At 42.1% G+C, this 19,549-nt stretch overlaps 1 protein-coding gene across 16 annotated transcripts in view; it reads left to right on the top strand.

The window, feature by feature from the left end:
* The window catches only part of TAF1 (TATA-box binding protein associated factor 1), a 103,186-nt gene that overhangs the window by 76,056 nt on the left and 7,581 nt on the right, over positions 1 to 19,549 (top strand). For 5 of the 16 annotated variants that reach the window (XR_007474913.1, XM_033439061.2, XM_049705069.1 and 2 more), the window contains 8 exons: positions 4,291 to 4,358; positions 4,703 to 4,819; positions 8,228 to 8,353; positions 9,169 to 9,267; positions 9,535 to 9,691; positions 10,284 to 10,461; positions 17,685 to 17,725; positions 18,375 to 18,513. Coding sequence is in view for 13 of the 16 variants with exons in the window: in XM_033439061.2 (XP_033294952.1) it covers positions 4,291 to 4,358; positions 4,703 to 4,819; positions 8,228 to 8,353; positions 9,169 to 9,267; positions 9,535 to 9,691; positions 10,284 to 10,461; positions 17,685 to 17,725; positions 18,375 to 18,513 (925 nt within the window). In the remaining 3 variants the exon portion in view is untranslated. Of the gene's footprint in view, positions 1 to 1,876; positions 2,044 to 2,066; positions 3,627 to 4,290; positions 4,359 to 4,702; positions 4,820 to 8,227; positions 8,354 to 9,168; positions 9,268 to 9,534; positions 9,692 to 10,283; positions 10,462 to 13,158; positions 15,282 to 17,684; positions 17,726 to 18,374; positions 18,514 to 19,549 lie in introns of those variants that run through there. The other 11 variants (XR_007474914.1, XM_049705071.1, XM_049705072.1 and 8 more) reach the window with 7 other exon arrangements.

Below are 19,549 nucleotides of genomic sequence, written 5' to 3' on the forward strand. Positions count from 1 at the left end.
TCAGTAGTTGTGGCACGTGGGCTCAGTAGTTGTGGCTCGCAAGCTCTAGAGCACAGGCTCAGTGGTTGTGGCGCACGGGCTTAGCTGCTCCGCGGCACGTGGGGTCTTCCTGGACCGGGGCTTGAACCCGTGTCCCCTGCATTGGCAGGTGGATTCTCAACCATTGCGCCCAGGGAAGCCCTGATCATCCTACTTTTGGTAAGCACCTGATTGCTGCAGAATATAGAGCAATATTTTTAGCATTATGGAGATGGTTATGGACCCCTTTGAGAATCTGATGGAAAACTATGGATCTTCTACTCAGAAAAATATGTATTATATACAGAATTCTGTTTACAGTTTGAGGGGTTCATGAATCTCACTCATTACCACTCCATTCAAGAATTTCTGGTGTAGGGACTTAACTGGTGGCACAGTGGTTGAGAATCCGCCTGCAAATGCAGGGGACATAGGTTCAAGCCCTGGTCCAGGAAGACCCCACTTGCCATGGAGCAGCTAAGCCCGTGCACCACAACTACTAAGCCCGCGTGCCACAACTACTGAAGTCTGCACGCCTAGAGCCCGTGCTCCGCAAGGAGAAGCCACCGCAATGAGAAGCCCATGCACCACAACAAAGAGTAGCCCCCACTCACCACCCGTGTGCAGCAACGAAGACCCAGTGCAGCCATAAATAAATAAATAAATGAACAAACAAATTTCTGGTATAGGTAGGGTTAAGAAAATATCTGTATTTTTATCCGTTTTTGGTGATGTTAACAGTGGTTTGCCGACTCCACCACCGTCTTTGATCCAAAATATTATACTTCAGTGCCACTTTGCATATAATAGAGTTAATAATAGAGTTATAATAGAGTTAAATAGCTGAAACCCTTGTAGCTCTTGAGAGCATGGACTGTCAGAAACTGAGAACAGACACAGCTAGTAATCAAAACACACAGAGAAGTATGTCAGCTATATAAGTAAGTGTATTTTTTTATATTCTGGGGGTTTTATTAGTGGGTATTTATTTTACTTTTTTAGGGTTTTCTTAATACAAATTTATTTATTTATTTATCTTTGGCTGCATTGGGTCTTCGTTGCTGCACACAGGCTCTCTCTAGTTGCAGCGAGCAGGGGTTACTCTTTGTTGTGGTGCGTGGGCTTCTCTTTGTGGTGGCTTCTCTTGTTATGGAGCACGGGCTCTAGGCGCACGGGCTTCATTGCTCCGCGGCATGTGGGATCTTCCCAGACCAGGGCTCGAACCTGTGTCCCCTGAATTGGCAGGCGGATTCTTAGCCACTGCGCCACCAGGGAAGCCCGTGGGTATTTCTTTAGAGTTGTGTGTTGCAAAGAAAATGGGTGATGAAGAGGTCACATCTTTTTTTTTTTTACGGTACGCGGGCATCTCACTGTTGTGACCTCTCCCATTGCGGAGCCCAGGCTCCGGACGTGCAGGCTCAGCGGCCATGGCTCATGGGCCCAGCTGCTCCGCGGCATGTGGGATCTTCCCAGACTGGGGCACGAACCCATGTCCCCTGAACTGGCAGGCGGACTCCCAACCACTGCGCCACCAGGGAAGCCCGAGGTCACATTTTTTAAATGGTTTAAAGTAAGAGAAAACTTTGCAAATGTATAAACTAATTTTTCCTTGTATTATGAGAGCACTGAGATATTGAAAGCGTTGGTGTATGTTTAGGTTTCAAAACTGAAGAGCTGAATTCTTATTCTATAGGCTGGAGTTTGAGTGATGAGTCAGGTAGGTAGGTATAAGAGCCAGGATACTGCAATAAGCTGATGTACTGGCCTGGTGAAGGAGGGCTCTAACCTGTATGCAGCCTGTTTTCTCTAACATCATGCATTTCTATCAACATGAAAGCTTGTCTGATAACTTTTGCAGTCTGTGTCCATCAGTACTTTGAGGACCCAACCTACTGGTGGCCCTAGAAGATTAGAACTCAGAAACTTCAGCTTCGGTCTTCTTATCACTCAGACTGTTCTTGACTGTGAGCCAGCTCTGGCTGTCTTTATACATGTCCTGAATATCTTTTGGTTGACTGCGTTTTCTTTCTGGTTTGTGTTTGGCACAGTCAGCTTGTGTGAGGACACAGCTTTACTTATCTTTTATAAAGAATAGATGACCTGGGACTTCCCTCGTGGCTCAGTGGTTAAGAATCCGCCTGCCAATGCAGGGGACACGGGTTCGTGCCCTGGTCCAGGAAGATCCCACATGCCGCGGAGCAACTAAGCCTGTGCGCCACAACTACTGAGCCTGTGCTCTAGAGCCCACAAGCCACAGCTACTAAGCCCGAGTGCCACAATTAGTGAAGCCGCGCGCCTAGAGCTCGTGCTCCGCAGCAAGAGAAGCCACGGCAATGAGAAGCCTGCGCACCGCAACGAAGAGAGCAGCCCCCCGCTCACCGCAGCTAGAGAAAGCCCACATGCAGCAACGAAGACCCAGCGCAGCCATAAATAAATAAATAAGTAAAAGAACAGATGACCTATGCTTGTGAGAGATTTTAACTGAAGGAGACTTATTTATTTGTATAATAGCTTGCAATAGAGTAGTTACGGCACGAAAACTTCACTTGTGGTATATTTTTTATCCTTTACGTCCTGATAAATAGTACATTTAATTCAAGCATCACCTCCTCTGAGAAGCCTTTCCTAATTCTGCTTTCCTTCTTACATCCCCAAATTGGCTACTTCCTCCTCTATGCCTCTACTGAGCCCTGTATAGATTTTTTCACTGCATTGTATTGCCCCATTTGTTTATAGTCTATCTCACTGTGCTAGACCATAACTTCTTGAGGATATGGTCTATATCTTACTCCTTTCTGTGTCTAGTGCCTGGCACCTAGAAGGTACTCAAAAATGTTTTATGAATGATTAGGTGAATGAACAGTATGTTAAAGAATATTATAAAGCAATTAAGGCAGGGAGTAAAAACTCAGATGCCTTCAGGGTCCGGGCGTAAATGAATTAAGCAGACCTGGTAGGGACCAAGGTAACCTGGGAAACACATGCCTTATCTAAAAGGGACAGCTGCTACTCAGATCCAGCCCATCGGTGCATTATGAGAATGTTAACCCTGTGTTGCCACATCTTTTACTTTTTTAAGAGAAGCCAGACATTTGGGTTTTTATATGAAATCTCTTGATTGTTGAATGTTGCCGACTAAGATTTTTTTTAACTTTTTATTGAGGTATAGTTTACATACAGAAAAGTGTATATATTATGAGTGCACAGCTCAATCCATTTTCACAAACTGAAGTGATTTTTTTTAATTGAAGTATAATTGACCTACAACAATATGTTAGTTCTAGGTGTACAATACAATGATTTGACATTTCTGCACATTATGAAACGATCACCACCTGAACTGATTTTTTTGTGAGCCAAATAAAATTGGATTGACCTGCAAGCCACCAGTTTGCAACTTGTGACAAAAACTGTATGGGGAGCTGTGTAGTTTGGTTAAGAATCACCTAATAGATTAAAGTGTCTTACATCAGTCAGATGCAGTGTGTGGACCTTATTTGGATTATGATTCCAAAAAATCAAATGTAAAAGAACATTTGTAAAACAGTTGGGGAAATTTGAATGTTGACTGGCTGTTTAATAATATTAAAGAATTATTGTTAACTATTTTAGGTGTAATACAGTTGTTTGTTTTTTTTTTAAATAGACTTTATTTTTTAGAGCAGTTTAGAGCAAAATTGAGCAGAAGGTACAGAGTCCCCATATACCCTGTGCCCCTACACATGCTCAGCTTCCCCTGTTATCAGCCTCCCCCACTAAGGTGGTACATTTGTTAAAATCAATGAACCTATGTTGACACATCATTATCACCCAAAGTCCATAGTTTACATTAGGGTTCACTCTGGGTATTGTACATTCTGTGGGTTTTGACAGATGTATAGTGACAAGTATCTACCATTATAGTATCATACATAGTTATTTTTTTAGAGTCCTTAAAGACACATACTGAACAATTTATGGATGAAATGAAATGCTGCAATTTGCTTCAGAATAATTTGGGAAGTGTCAAAGTTGGTGTAAATGAAACAGGGCTGACCATGTATTGATAATCATTGACATTGGGTAATGGGTACATGGGAGTTCATTTTATTAGTGTCTCTGTTTTTGTATGTGTTTGAAATTTTCTACCTCCAAAAGTAGAGCAAGAGTCCAAGTTAAAGCTGAAGCATGATTCTTTGGATCTAGGGTAATGGGACACTACCGCTGGTGACAGAATGTAAATTTCTGGAACTGAAGTCTGCAAAGGTAATGGCATTCTCTTTTCATTTTTAGGGCCTGAAAGTCAGTATACCAAGACTGCTCAGGAGATTGTGAACGTCTGTTACCAGACATTGACTGAGGTAAGTGGTAAAGAGGAGGTCCCCTTAGGATCTAGCTTTCTGGAATCCCTTTGTTCCCTAGAGTGATGAGGAGGCCTTCTCTGCCTATCCTGTTTTAAAATGTAATATCCCACCCCAAACCTCAGCCCACATCCCTTAGTTCCTTCCCTGCTTTATTTTCTTACCTAGCACTAAATGTTTTTAATAAACTATGTAATTATTTACTTTAATTACCATATGTGTCCTGCCACTAGAATAGAAGCTCTTCGAAGACAGGGATTTTCATTTGCTCTTTTTACAACTTTTGTATCCCCAGTGTCTAAAACAAATGTTGAATGAATTCACTAATTTTCTTTATTTCTCAGTATGATGAGCATTTGACTCAACTTGAGAAGGATATTTGCACAGCTAAAGAAGCAGCTTTGGAGGAAGCAGAGTTAGAAAGCTTGGACCCAATGACCCCAGGGCCTTACACACCTCAGGTGAGTCTGAGGACTAGAAGCCTCCTCTTACAGTTTTCTTTTTGGTTTGGGAACTTGGGAGCATGTTAACAGATGTATTTACTGAGATACCCTTCTTCTCTGTCCTTCCTCTTCATATGCCTTTCGTGTGCTTTCTTGTCTTCTCAAAGGCTAAGGTGAGTGAGGGCCGTGGGTCTTGGTAGCCTTGTTGAATCCAGAAGAGACAGATATGGGATGAATGAACGGGGTGGGATCTTAGTTGTTTAGGCAGTATTTAGGAATATCAGATTCCTGACTACCATGGCCAGAGGCATTCTCTTGAGTCTCTGGGGCTCCCTTGCCTCATGCATTGGGGTTCTAGGACATCCCTAGAGTATAGACATGGGCCACATTGTTCCTGTGCCTTATAGATGCCTGATTACTCATTCCTTCTGAGATATCTCAGTGTAGCTCAGATGTCACCCATTTTCCTGGATTGACTCGCTCTCCCCATAAATGAAGACAGGTAATGTTTTATAATGTTCTTCAATTTTCATGTGAAAGACTAGAGAGCAAGATTAATAAGAAATTTTTATTCTTTCTGATCTGACCCTTGAATGTACTAAGAGTCTCTTTCATCTATACTATACTCTTAGAGGGCTGGTGTATTTGAATAATAAGACTTACCAGAATATAACTGTATTGGAGGCACTATGGTAAAGTGGAAAGTACATGAAGGTTGGTATAAAACAGTCCTGGGTTTGAGTCTTAGCTCTGCTGCTATCTAGCTTTGTGAACTTGGGAAGTTAACTTAACCCCTCTAATCCAGTTTCCGTTTCTCTAAAATGTACTTTTCAAGGTTGTTGCAAACATTAAACAAGGTCATTTGCCCAGCACATAGTAGACATTCAGGAAATGTTTATTTCCTTATCTGTATGAAAGTCACCTACAGGGTTCTCAGAGGCCCTTTCAAATTTAACCAAATATTCTAATGCATATTTCTCCCAATTCCCACTGGAAAACGTTTTTCCATTCTGCTCAGGTTTCACTCTGAACTAATAATGCAACCTGTGTGATCTCTGTTGGATAATTGCTGTCTATATCTCATTCATGCACTCTCCTTACCTATCTTTTACTCTCTCTTTCACCCCAAAACCTAGGCCACTGAGGGGCCAAGTATAAAGAGCCCTAAGATACGTCTTCCAGGCCCAGAACAAGGAAAGGCTCTTGGAGTGTGTGGGCAGATTGGGTCAAGGGGGCTTGGGTGAGTGATGTTGCCCAGGAAGGTCCTATTTGCTAATAGGCCCACAGCTTCCACAAGACCCTTTGTGGTAAGTTAAAGCCTGGGTTTTAGCCATCATTCCCCAGGAGAGTCTAACTACTGAGTGGCGTGTTTGCTCTGCTCTGTGACAGCCTAAGGCTAGCCCTTCGGTGAGTCAGACCCTTAGACCCAGAAGCCATCTTCCTTTCTTCCCTTCCCCTCCCACACTATCTCAAATGGTGGAGGAAAACCTGGCAACTGTTCTTCCTCCGGAGCAGTAGCTGCTGTTTTGTGCAGTTAAGAGGATCTCCTATGAGGAGTAGGGTGTAGGTATTGCCTCTTCATTATTCCAGTTCACTCTCTGATCATTGCCTTCACTCATATATACACGTTTTAAATTAGAAAGCCCAGTGCATTATTTCTAAACCTGAGGAAGATGCGCATGAGTGATTGTCCTTACTCATAACTACTCTCAAACCCAAATGCTATTAAAGTGTGTTTGTGTAAGTTTAACCCGTCATAATACAATTTTGTTGTGTAGAAACATGACAGTAATCTTACTTTACTTCCAGCTCTAAATGGTGGTAATCAATAATGTATTTTCACTCAACTATTTCTACCCAGCTTATATTGCACCATACATTCAGCTTAACACTTTCTCTAAAATTGCTTGCTTTACATTTTCCCACATAGCGTTTCATTCCCTGATTTTCTCTTCTTTTGTTCCACAACTAGTTTATTTGCAGTGTAATGCTTTGAATTCTGTTTTGCCTCTCTTTCTCCAAAACCCTGTTCCCAATCAGCCTTGTTTACTTTAAAAACAACAACAACAAAACCAACAGCAAAGTAATACATGTGGGTTTTTTGTTGATAAAAGTAACATGTTCATTGGGACACATTGGAAAATATACAGAATAAATAAGTTACTTAAAATCAAGTCCACCAGTCAGAAAGAACCAACCACTGTGAACATTTTGGCGTGTTTCAAATCTGTAATGCGTGTACGTGTGCGTTTATAGACACTTTTTTTTTTTTTTTTTTTGCGGTATGTGGTCCTCTTACTGTTGTGGCCTCTCCCGTTGCGGAGCACAGGCTCCAGATGTGCAGGCTCAGCGGCCATGGCTCACGGGCCCAGCTGCTCCGTGGCATGTGGGATCTTCCCGGACCGGGGCACGAACCTGTGTCCCCTGCATCGGCAGGCGGACTCTCAACCACTGTGCCACCAGCGAAGCCCTATAGACATATTTTTAAAGTGAAATTGGTCATTATGATCTTGTCTTGTTTTCGCTTCACATTATATCATGAGCATTTTATTTCATTAAATAGTCTTTGAAAACATTTTTAATAGCCACATAATATTTCTACCCTCAGCCAGCTTTTTAGAGAATGCTTTCCTACTTTTCCAGCCTGTTCTTTTTTAGTCCCTCCTGCCCTCCTTTCACTGAATTAGACGGTTTGTTAAACCCCTGTTCTCTTCAGGAGAGGGAAGAAGGAAGGAAGTTATAATTTGTTGACTACCAAGCATTGGGTAAGGAGCATATACATATCTCTTAATTCTCCCAAACAACCTTGTGAGGTAGACATTATCATCCGTGTTTCACAGTTGAGGAAATCAAGGCTTAGAGAAATTAAGTAATTTGTTAAAGTTACTCAGCTAGCAAATGGTAGAGCCAGGACTCAAACCCAGGGCAGTTTACTCCAAAGTCCATGGTTTTTCACCATGCCATTTTGCCTCATAGCATCCTCTGGTGAGCTCATAAGCTCTTACCCCATTCCATGCTCTGGTTGGAACTGAAATTTCTTTATCCCATTTTCTATTAGATGTCTCTAAACCAAACAATCTAAATGGCACTGGTATAAAGCCCTGGGCCTAAAAACAATAAGACAAAGCTTAGAAGAAATTAGGTTATTGACCATAAAGGCTGTTAGGACATAGAATTGTCCCATAGCTTTGATGCTTTTCTGCTTCAGGCTTCTGATCATATACATCAGATGCCTCTCTGCTAGAATGAGCAACATTTGTGAGATACCCAAAAATCTGTCCATAAAACTATGTCAAAACTATGTTTTCTCTTTAAATGGATTGTTCTGCATGACCTTTTTCTGCAGTGAATGCTCTAAAGGGGAGTTCTCTGTATTTCTTGCTCCCTTTACTAAATAGAAGCTAAGTTGTATGATTTGTGCCACAGCCTCCTGACTTGTATGATACCAACACATCCCTCAGTATGTCTCGAGATGCCTCTGTATTTCAAGATGAGAGCAATATGTCTGTCCTGGATATTCCCACTGCCACTCCAGAAAAGCAGGTGACACAGGTAGGATATTCTTTTTCTCTTTGTGAGATTGGTAGTGTGCTTGGGGGTAGGGGATGGGGGAGTGATGGTGGTGGTGTGTGGACATGTGTCAAGGATGATGATTGGACCCCTTGGCCCTGGGAATTAAGGCCTGGAAATGTGATTTCAAGGTGGGACGGTGGCAGGTCGCATGACTGGCATTGTCTTCTATCTGTCACCATGGGCAGAGTCAGGCACAGCAGAACTTAAGGGAAGGTACAAGTGTGAAAAATGTGTGAGGCATCACAGCAGCCTGACAGGTGACTAGAAAGACCAACTGCATTCAGAGACAGAGTTCAAAATAATTGCCCTGCTACTTTACTGTATATGAGTTATCTAAATTAAAGTTATTCTTAAAATTAAGTTTTTTAAGTTGGCCTTTTCTTGAGGTATCAGCAGATACTCCTGATCTGAATCCAGAAATCTTATCAGCTGATCTCAGTCAGGGTTCCACTGGAGAGTGCAAAATCCAGGAGGGTTTTTCTGTCCCAGAGTCCAACACAAGCTAGGGAAAGCTTGGTTTAGAAAGGAGGAGTCTCCTTGTGATGATACAGTAATAGTAGACCAAGGCCTTCCTGTTCTTTGGGTTTTTGTTTTTCTTTCTTTTAACCCTACCTGTGATTTCCAAAGAATGAATGGGGGAAAATGCACATGCCTTGAGCTGTGTAAACAGCCCCCACTAGCTGTGGGGTTGGCTGGGATATCAGGGAGGAGCATCGGTCCTGAGTGAGAGCCCTCGGTTAACTCCTCCTACTGGCACGTCCCTCAATGATGTGCTATTTGTGTTCCTTACTCAGATGCGCCAGGGCCGAGGTAGGCTGGGCGAGGAAGACTCTGATGTAGATATTGAAGGGTATGATGATGAGGAGGATGGGAAACCTAAGACTCCAGCCCCAGTGAGTATGCTTACAGAAAGCTCATGGTTACATTATACCCTTATATGGTAGGAGCCCCAGTAGTACAGGACAGGCCAAATCCCCAGGCGCTATCAGAAGGTCTCCATAGTGAGGCCCAATCTGACTTGTAAGAACCAGCTAAACAAATCTATCCACCAAAATTGTGTAACTTCTTGTAAGGCAGCAAGGGGGGTGCGGCTGGTGGTGGCTTCTGGTCTTTTACTTGGTCGATTAATGGGACTTTGATCCTCAACTGGTCTCATTTAGGAAGGTGAAGATGCAGATGGTGATCTTGCAGATGAAGAGGAGGGAACTGTGCAACAGCCTCAAGCCAGTGTCCTGTATGAGGATTTGCTTATGTCTGAAGGAGAAGATGATGAGGAAGATGCTGGGAGTGATGAAGAAGGAGATAACCCTTTCTCTGGTACGTAGCTCACCATGGCACCCTCAGGACTTGGGAGGAAGCTCTGGGCCACATATGCTGTTACCAGAAATTGCTCTTTTATTGAAGTCCCATTAGTAGACCTCAGGGTACTGAGCACTCACTCATAGGCTGATCAAATTCATTAGTCTTAGAAGAGGTGAAAAAATACAACACAGGAGGTACAAAAGATGACAGTCAAAAAGGCAATGCCAAAGCAGCGGTTTTGATTTAAATACTTGATAAAAACGAGATAGAAGTGTTATATGTGGCAATAGGGAAGGAAAATGAAGAAAAAAGATCCTGCTTTGGGATTTTTTTGTGGATTAATGACAATAGCAGGGGATGAGTATAGGAGGACATGATGGGGGGGGGGAAGAACAGATAGATAGCACTGAAATGGAAAAAGGAAATGATTTTTTAATTCTCTTTCCAAACTACAGATCTTGTCAATGTTGACCCTAGGCAATCCTCTGAGGTGAGGAGTCCAGGCAAGATGCCTCTGTAGATGCATGGGATTAACTAGTTCTGGAAGACTAAGCCAATGATGTTAATTCTTTGTCAAACTTATCTCAAGATCTGTCTCTTTTCACAGCTATCCAGCTGAGTGAAAGTGGAAGTGACTCTGATGTGGGATCTGGTGGGATAAGACCCAAACAGCCCCGCATGCTTCAGGAGAACACAAGGATGGGCATGGAAAATGAAGAAAGCATGATGTCCTATGAGGGAGACGGTGGGGAGGCTTCTCATGGTTTGGAGGATAGCAACATCAGGTAATCGGTAGCAACATGCTACAGGGCTGTGGCATCAGTGCCCAGCTATGATGTCAGAGGGCCCAGCATCAGATTACTTTCATCCATCAAACATTTCCTGAGCACCTACTAGGGCCAGGCACTGTGCTAGGCCCTTGGGGATACACAGAGGAGCAAGACATATCCTGCCCTTGAGGAGCTCACAGTCTAGTGGAAGAGACTGATACAACGAAATTATTACAAATACAGTGTGATGAGAGCTACATAGCATAGGTTAAGTACAAAGTGCCAAGTCACCACTGAGGAGGGAGTATCTCTCTCTGCTTGGAGTAATCAGGGAAAGTGTCACAGATGAGGGAACATTTGAACTGGGCCTTACAGGATGAATAGGAGTCTACTAAGTAGATAAGTGGCAACAGGTGAGGAGATCCTTAGAGATGGAACAGTATGTTCAAAGGCACAGAAATATAGCAAAGTAAATTCCAGACAGAAGGGAGGTTGCTGGGCGTTGTGACTCTAGAAGTAGCAAGGGATTATACTGTAGAGGACCTTAACTGGTATGCTAAGACATTTGGATTGTGGTTAATGGGAATCATCACTTTAAGGAAAAGAAAGTAACATCAAATTTGTGTGTTAAATAACTCTAGGGCAGTGATAAGGAATTCAGCTAGAATCTATTAGGAGTGGAAGAAAGGGAAGGGACATATTCAAGAACTGTTCAGAGGGTAGATCAATTGGATTTAGGAGGTAAGGAGATTAGATATATAATGAATGGGAATGTCACTGAGAGAAGAAAGAGGAAAAACAGGTATTAGATGGAGTGGGAAAGGAGGCAAAAAATGAATTTGTCTGTGGACATGTTGGATTTAAGGTACATATGATACATCTAAGCCACAGGTATCCAGCAAGCAGTAAGAGTCTATTCATCCAGCAGATATTTACAAGTACAAAAGCAAGGATGTTGTCCTTGCTTCAAGGAGTTTAGTCTAGTGGGAAATCTAAAACAGGCAAACAGATGATGATCACAGTGTAACAAGAAAAGTGCTCTGATAGGCAGCGACAGGATTTTTCTGGGACTTGGGTAGGAGTGGAGTAGGGGAGCTGGTTAGAGAAGCTGAGCTGAATCAGAATAGGAATCAGCTAAATGAAAAGGAAAGTGAAGGACATTCCAGAGACTAAGAACAGCATGTATGACAACACAGAGACATGAAACACTTCTAGAGAATGCAAGTAGCTCAGTGTGGCTGGAGGTTTTGATCATGATCCGTGTAATAGAGACAGTTTAAAGAAGTAGATAAGGACCAAATCATGAAGGGTCTGAAAATTTGGGGCAGACATTGAATGAGCGTAGTATGATCAGATCTGTATTTTGGAAAAGTTGCTCTGTGCCCCAAAAGAAAGATGGGCAAAAGCCATGAATTAACAGTTTACAAAAGAAATGCAAATGGCCAATAAATATATGAAAAATTAGCTTTCCTAAGAAAGAAATGCAATAAAACAATGAAATGCAATTTTTTTACCTATAAGATGGGCAAAGATTAAAATGAATGATAATGCCCAGTGTTGAAAAAGGCATGAGGAAAAAGACATTCTGAAATGACTGGTTGATAATGTAAATTGAAACGGGTAGGTGAGAGAGATACAGCAATTTATCATTATAAATCAGAAACTTAAAAAGCGTGCATCCCCTTTGGCCCCCACATTCCATATCTAGGAAGTTATTCCATGGGAACAATAAAATACCTTCATCAAGATGTTTGTACAAGGATGTTTATCACAGCATTGTTTCTAATAGTGGGAAAATTGAAGACAGCTTAAATGTTCTAGTGAGAGACTGAAATAAATCCTGTTACAGCCATACAGTGGAATACCATGCAGCTATTAAAATGATGATATAGATGTATGTTTATTGACATGGAAGGATGTTCATTATAAACATTAGTGAAAAAGCAGATTCCTGAAGCGTATGTAGAGTATTCCAATTTTGTAAATAAAAAGAAAATGTTTAAGCATCAAAGTGAAGTGCATAGAAAAAAATTTGGAAGGTCATATACCAAAAGATTATCTCTGGGTGGTAGAGTTATTGGTGTTTTTTTTTCTTTTTCTTTTTTTCTGGTGTATATTCTAATTTTTTTTTAACCAGTGAACGTGCATTACTTGTGGTTTTTTTTAAGTAAAATTAAGAATAAACAAACAAACAAAAATAAACAGCACTCTGGCAGAAATGTGAAGAATTAATTGGAGGAGAGCAAGACTGGAGGCATGAAGACTGATTTCAGTGGTGCAGGCGGCCAGGGATCACAAAGGACTAAGCCAAGGCAGGCAGAATAGGGCTGGAAAGGAGGGGGTAGAGACAAGATATATTGAAAAGGTAGAATCTTCAGGACTGTTGACTAATTGGATATGTAGATGAGTGAAGCTGTAAGTGGCAGAAGAAACTATGAGGCTCTCAGAGCATTTATGGTCATGTAAGCTGGCAGTGTGTTGTTCAGGTGTAGGGGAGTTTCTTTCATTCAGATTCTTGCGTATATGAAGTTGGCAAGTTGATGTTTTTGAATAGGATCATTTTTCTCTCAGGGACCTGTAGAACAGTCCAGAACCATCATTTTAGTGTCCAGGGGAGGTGAGATGGGCTGATCCCTTGGTGGCACCAAGAACGGGACTGGTCAGCTAGAGGATGGTGTCCGAGCTTGAGAGATGACATGTTTCTCTTCTCAGTTATGGGAGCTATGAGGAGCCTGATCCCAAGTCGAACACCCAAGACACAAGCTTCAGCAGCATCGGTGGGTATGAGGTATCAGAGGAGGAAGAAGATGAGGAGGAGGAAGAGCAGCGCTCTGGGCCGAGCGTACTAAGCCAGGTCCACCTGTCAGAGGACGAGGAGGACAGTGAGGATTTCCACTCCATTGCTGGGGACAGTGACTTGGACTCTGATGAATGAGGCTTCCTTTGGGCCTCCTTGGTCAGCCTTCCCTGTTCTCCAGCCTAGGTGGTTCACCTTTCCCCCATTTGTTTATATTTGTACAGTGTCTGATCTTGAAATCACCAGATTAACTAGTACCGTAGCCTTTAAAAATTAGTAAGTAAGGGCTTCCCTGGTGGCACAGTGGTTGAGAGTCCGCCTGCCAATGCAGGGGACACAGGTTCATGCCCTGGTCCGGGAAGATCCCACATGCCGCAGAGCGGCTGGGCCCGTGAGCCATGGCCGCTGAGCCTGCACGTCCGGAGCCTGTGCTCCGCAACGGGAGAGACCACAACAGTCAGAGGCCCGCGTACCACAAAAAAAAAAAAAATTTAGTAAGTAAGTAACTGATAAAAAATCACCTCTCCTGATCTTCCTGGGGGCAGTGCCACCCTTTGATTTAAAACCAAGCAACCCCCTTCCCCCTACCACTAACAGAGAGTAATCTTCTCCAGTGTCCCCTTTAACTCCATTTATTGCTCTTAGTATCATTCTTTCCTGGGGAAAGAAGAGAAATCATGAAATAACTAATAACTTTATGTCCTCTTGATGTATTAGAAAATTTCCAAGCATGGTATCATCTCAGTTTTCTAATTTGCAGGCTGGAACAGGGGACAGCCCCTCTGCTGGGACAGAGAATTGGATTCTGGTGGACTCTATGCCACACTAAAAACATAAACCTCTTGGACAAACTGAACTGCCCATTATTTTATTATTTATTTGATTATACAATGCCTTGTTCCTAAATGGATTGGAGGCAAATAACTAAATGTTTGAAACAGCCTATATGTCAGAAATGATATGTTGCCATGTAAATGTGTTCTGTCCCTCCCCCCCCAGGGGAAATGGTAGGGAAATGGTAAGTTCCTTAGGGCAAAGACTGTGTCTTCTGTTTCTTTTCATGCTTAGGATATGGTTCTGTGCAGAGTAGGTACTCAGTAAATGTTCCTAGAATCATAAAATCCTCAACAGATTCATTACTGAGCGTCTGCTCCATGGTAAGCGTTCCATCAAAACCTTGGGATGCAAAATGAAATAAGACGCATTCCTTTCACTGAACAATATCACCATCAAGTTGGGGGAGGGGGGGTGGAATTCAAGACGTTAATAAATCATTACAGTACTGTGAGATAAGTGCAATTAAGAAGCTAGATATAAAGTATAGGGGAAAAAAGAAGAGTGATCATGTCTGAAAAAGTCAGGGAAGTCTTCCTAGAGGTAATTTTTAAGCTGATTGTTGAAGAATTAATTAGTAGGAGCTTGCCAGATGGAAAGAAAAGTGCAGGCAGAGTGTAACATGAAGTGAAAAGGACGAACTCCAGAAATGGCAGAGTGTGTTCCTAGTTTGTTTGTTTGTTTGTTTGTACCAGCCTTGTTCCAGAAAGGATTTAAGGTGGTTTATGTTCCAGTCCCTCGAATGCTGGAATGGCTAGAGATGAGACTGAAAGATGGATAGGAAGCATATCGTCAAGAGCTTTGATTTTGATGCTAATGCATATGAATTCATATTATGAGAAATGAGGCGCTCTAGTGGAGTGATATAATCAGATTTGTGTTTTAGGAATTTTCTGTATATTAAATGAGGAGAAATTGAACAATCATGTAACAAGTGTGATACCGTTTTTGTAAATGACAAAACCCATGTGTGTGTATTTATATGTGCTTATATGTATATGCAAAGGAAAAGGTCTGAAAGGATATACACAAAACTGTTTGCAGTGATAACCTCTGGGGAGTGGGATTGGAGGGGAGGAGGATTGGAGGGGAGGGGGCTATATGCTTGTGTGTATACTGGGTGGGGTATTGTGCTTTTATTTCTGTATTTGAATTTTTTACAAGAATGTATGATTTTTGGAATAAAAAAATTAAAAAAATTCCAGCACTAGTGCGGAGAGTGGTTTGGAGAGGGGCAAATCTAGTTCAAGTATGGGGTAGTGGAGCCTGAACCAGGGCTGTGGCATTAAGATGGGGAGGAGGGGGATGAATTTGAGAGCTGTTTAGGGGATAGAATCAACAGGACCTGATGACCAATTGGCATTTGGGAGTGGAGAAGGAAGAATGAAAGGTGGCTTCCAGAATTTTGGTTTAGCTTGATTGGATGGGTACATGGTATTCATTCATTCAGCATTTATCGAGCCACCTATTTTTATCAAGTAGTCTGCTAGATGCTGATACAGACGTTAAGATACAGTTTCTGATGGCAGGGCACTTAAGGTCTAGAATGAGTGGTAGACACATAAATATAAATAAGTTTAATAAGAAATGATCATTGCAATAAATATTTATAAAGTTTCATGGTGATAAGGAGTTACCAACTCTGCTTATGAAGTGAGGATAAGAAGCCTTCGTAGAGGGGAACCCTTCAGATAGATCATGAAGAGTAGGGAGGAGTTTGCCGGGGTCAGTGCGGGGGAAGTATTCTAGGCAGAGGGAACAGAATGCTTAGGGGCATGAAAGTACATGGTCTGTTCATGGAACAACAAGTAGTTCTGGATGGATGGAATATAGGAAACATATGTAGTGTAGTGATTATTTACAAGGCTCGGGTTCAAATGCTCATCTTAGATCACTGGCACAGTGTGGAAAATGGATGGGCTGGGGAGGGCTGATGCCAGATGAGAGATGATGGAGACTTAAAACTGGCTGAGGCATTGGCAGTAGGCGTGAAATGAGAGGTACCTCTTGGTGACTGATTGGATAATGGAAAGTAAAAAAAAAAAAAAGTGGAATCTAGGTTTCTGACTTAGGTGATTGGGTAAATGGTGATGGCCATTCACTGAACAGATTGAGGGTGGAAGGTAGGAGAAATAGCTAAGTTCGGTTGGGAGCATGTGTGTTTAAACTATGATAGGTAGAAAGCTTAGGATTTGTGCGAACTTGGGAGTAGGTGAGATCACACAGGAAGCCTGTGTAGAGTCAGAAGAGTATGGAGGGCAGAATGCTGGTATAGACCAATTTTTAGGGGTGGTCAGAAATAGGAGAACTTGAAGAATGATATTTCTTAAACCAAGGAAGGAGGTTTAAAGGAAAAAAGAAAAAGACTTAGCATCTATACCACAGAGAAGTAAAATAAAGCCTGAGAGCTTTGGGGTTTGGCAACTAGGAGGTCCCTGGTGACCTTAGCTAGCAAGAGAGTGAGATTAGAAGCCAGCCAGCAGGAGGTTGAGGGACAGATGGAAGATGAGGAAGTGACAAGAGAGATCATAGACTACCCCTTCAAGAAGCTAGGCTGAAAAAAAATAAAAAATAAAAAAGAAGCTAGGCTGTGAGGAATAAAAGAGGGGGAGAGTCTTAAGATGGAAGAAAAATAGGGACTTCCCTGCCTGTCCAGTGGTTAAGACTCTGCACTTCCACTGCAGGGGCCGCAGGTTTGATTCCTGGTCAGGGAATTAAGATCCTGCATGCGGAGCCTGCGAAGCGCAGCCAAAATTTAAAAAAAAAAAAGGAAGATAAATAAGTACGCTTGAGTAGGCTTAAGGGAGAAAGCAATAGAGAAGGAGGGGTTGGAAAAAAGCAAGAGAAGATAATTGTTGGAAAGACCTCTGTGAAAACAGGAAGGAATGTTAGCATAGATAGCATTTCCTCCTATAGGAGAAGAGATTCCCCCCCCCAGACAAAGGAAGGAAGGAGTTGGAGTTACAGATCAGCCTATAGATGAGGGAGGTAGAAAGTTGGAGGAATTCACACTTCATAGCTTCAGTTTCCTCTGTGGAATAGGTAAAATCATCCTTGTGAGAAAAGTGAAAATGGGATGGGAGCTCGAATAAAAGTGTTGAACTGCTGAGAGAGAATGAAAAACCGAAAACCTGCTAAATGTCCCATTAGTAGCAGAGAGGTTGAATTGCGGTACGTCCAGTCAAAAAATATGCAACTGTTGAAGAAGAATGAGGAAAATCTACATGTGCTAATAGGAAAGATATTCTTGAAGAAATAAGTCTTAGAATAGTAGGCGACATTTAATTTCACTTGTTTAGGAGACAAAAGGAATGTAAATCCATATTTGCATATTCACAGAGAAGATTCCGCATGTTGCACTTCAAACTTAACACCTCTAGGAGTGAGGTAGGGTTGGGGAGGGGCGCATTCTCTTCACTGTAAACCCTTCTATTAATGTTGAAGTGTTTCTTGGTATTTTTTTTTAATGGTCATGAGGGAAATGGGAGCTGGAGCTGACATGGGATCCATAAAAGGATTGTTATAGGTGTTCAATGAACAAATGAGGTTAAAGGCTGTTTATTTAAAATGGTACCGATTTACTTTATTGTGTGATTTTTCCCCAAAGGTCCTCAGCAACACAGCTGTCATGGTGTAGAAGCAGAAAAGGTAAAGCAGTTTGCATGTGACTATAAATAGGGATGGTTAGAGCATGGTGCATATGGAAGGGGCTGGCAAAAGCTGAAACTAGAATTAGCCAGGGTCCAGATCATGGAGAGCTCTATATGCTTTGCTAAAGAATCTAGACATAATCCTAAAGGCAGTAGGAATCTATTGAAGGATTTGGATCACTTTAGCTGCAATTTGGGATATGGACTATAGAATAGGACTGGAGATGGTTGTGGCAGTCATTTAAGCAAGATATGAGTCAGTTGTGAAGCAAGAACAGTGGGCAAAGATTTGAGAGAATTGAGGAGGTAGAATCTACAAGTGATTGATTAAATGTGGGGGATATTTCAGTCAGTCAAATGCTGATTGAGCCTAGTGGGTGCCAGGCATTATTCTTCGTGCTCTGAATACAGCAGTGAATAAAACATAGCCCCTTCCCTCAAAGAGTTTAGGATCCAGTGGGGGCGGGGAGACAAACAAGTGAATCAGAGTGAGAGAAGTACTCCGAAGACAAAACAAAGTGATGTGAGAGGGTATGGGGTGAGGGTTCTAACTTAATGGTCAAGGAAGACCTTGCTGAGTAGCTCTCATTGGCGTATAAATATGCATGTATTACTGTGATAAAACATTTTTTTTCAATTTGAAAAAGTAAGCAATGAAGGAACCACAAAAGGTACTTTAAAAGACTGGCCAGAGAAGTATGAGGAAACCAGGATACAGTTTTTTGGGATGCCAAAGGAGAATTTCAGAGGATGGAATGGTCAGCAATGTCCAGTATTTGCAGAAAGGTCAGTCAGATAAGGACTGAAATATGTCATTTGGACTTGGCAGTTGGTGAGCCTAATGAAAATAGTTTCTTTGGAATGGTGGATGCAGAAACCAGATGGCAAGTGGGTTTAAGAACTGAATTGAATGTGAAGTAGAAACAGAGCTTGATTTGATTAAATAATAGCTATCATTCACTGTGCCAGCCCCTCTGTGCAGAGAGCTCCTCTTACCTGACCTCATTTAATCCTGAACCATCTATGAGATCAATATTATTCCCATTTTACAAATGAGGAAACTTCCTCAGGAGCACCAAGGGTCGAAGAGATTAGCCTTAGCCTAGAGAAGGGCCGTCTTTAAATTAAGACCAGAAAGATGGGTACTGGATATAGAGAAGCAGTAGGAAGGAAACCATGACTCTGGGCATTGTGGACCATGGTAAGGAGTTTTGTCTGTATTCTAAAAGCAGTGGGAAATTTTTCAGTGGGAGTGGGGTGGAGCCTGAGAAGGTAACGTCAGGATTGTGTTTCCAAAACACCGGTTCCATATCAGTGTAAAAATAGACAAATTTTTTTCCTATTGGTAGTTTAATCTCCTTTGGCAATTGCAGGGTCTTTGGTATTACGGTGCAAATATTTGCCTAAATATAATAATCTAATTTGTTTCCCCCTGACGTTGAAGATAAGCCACTGGTGTACTTGTACTGATTCCCAGGCCCCAGTTCAACCGTCTTGAGTCAGAATGTCTGGGGAAGACTGGTGGTGTGTATATTTTACAGATGGCCCAAGTGATTTTTTGGCCACGCCACGCAGCTTGTGGAATATTAGTTCCCCAAACAGGGATTGAACCCATGCCCTTGGCAGTGAAAGCACAGAATCCTAACCATTGGACTGCCAGGGAATTCCCTCCAAGTGATTCTTATCTGAGAAGTTTGGGAAACTGATTCAGCAACATTCCCAAATTTATGCTATCCTCTGTATCAGCTGTTGTTGCCAAAATCTTAGCTCTCTGTGCACCAGTGCCAAACAGAAATATGGAGACAGAGTGATGGAGGAGAAA

Source organism: Orcinus orca, chromosome X (assembly GCF_937001465.1).
Source record: "Orcinus orca chromosome X, mOrcOrc1.1, whole genome shotgun sequence".
In the NCBI taxonomy this organism is placed as follows: domain Eukaryota; kingdom Metazoa; phylum Chordata; class Mammalia; order Artiodactyla; family Delphinidae; genus Orcinus; species Orcinus orca.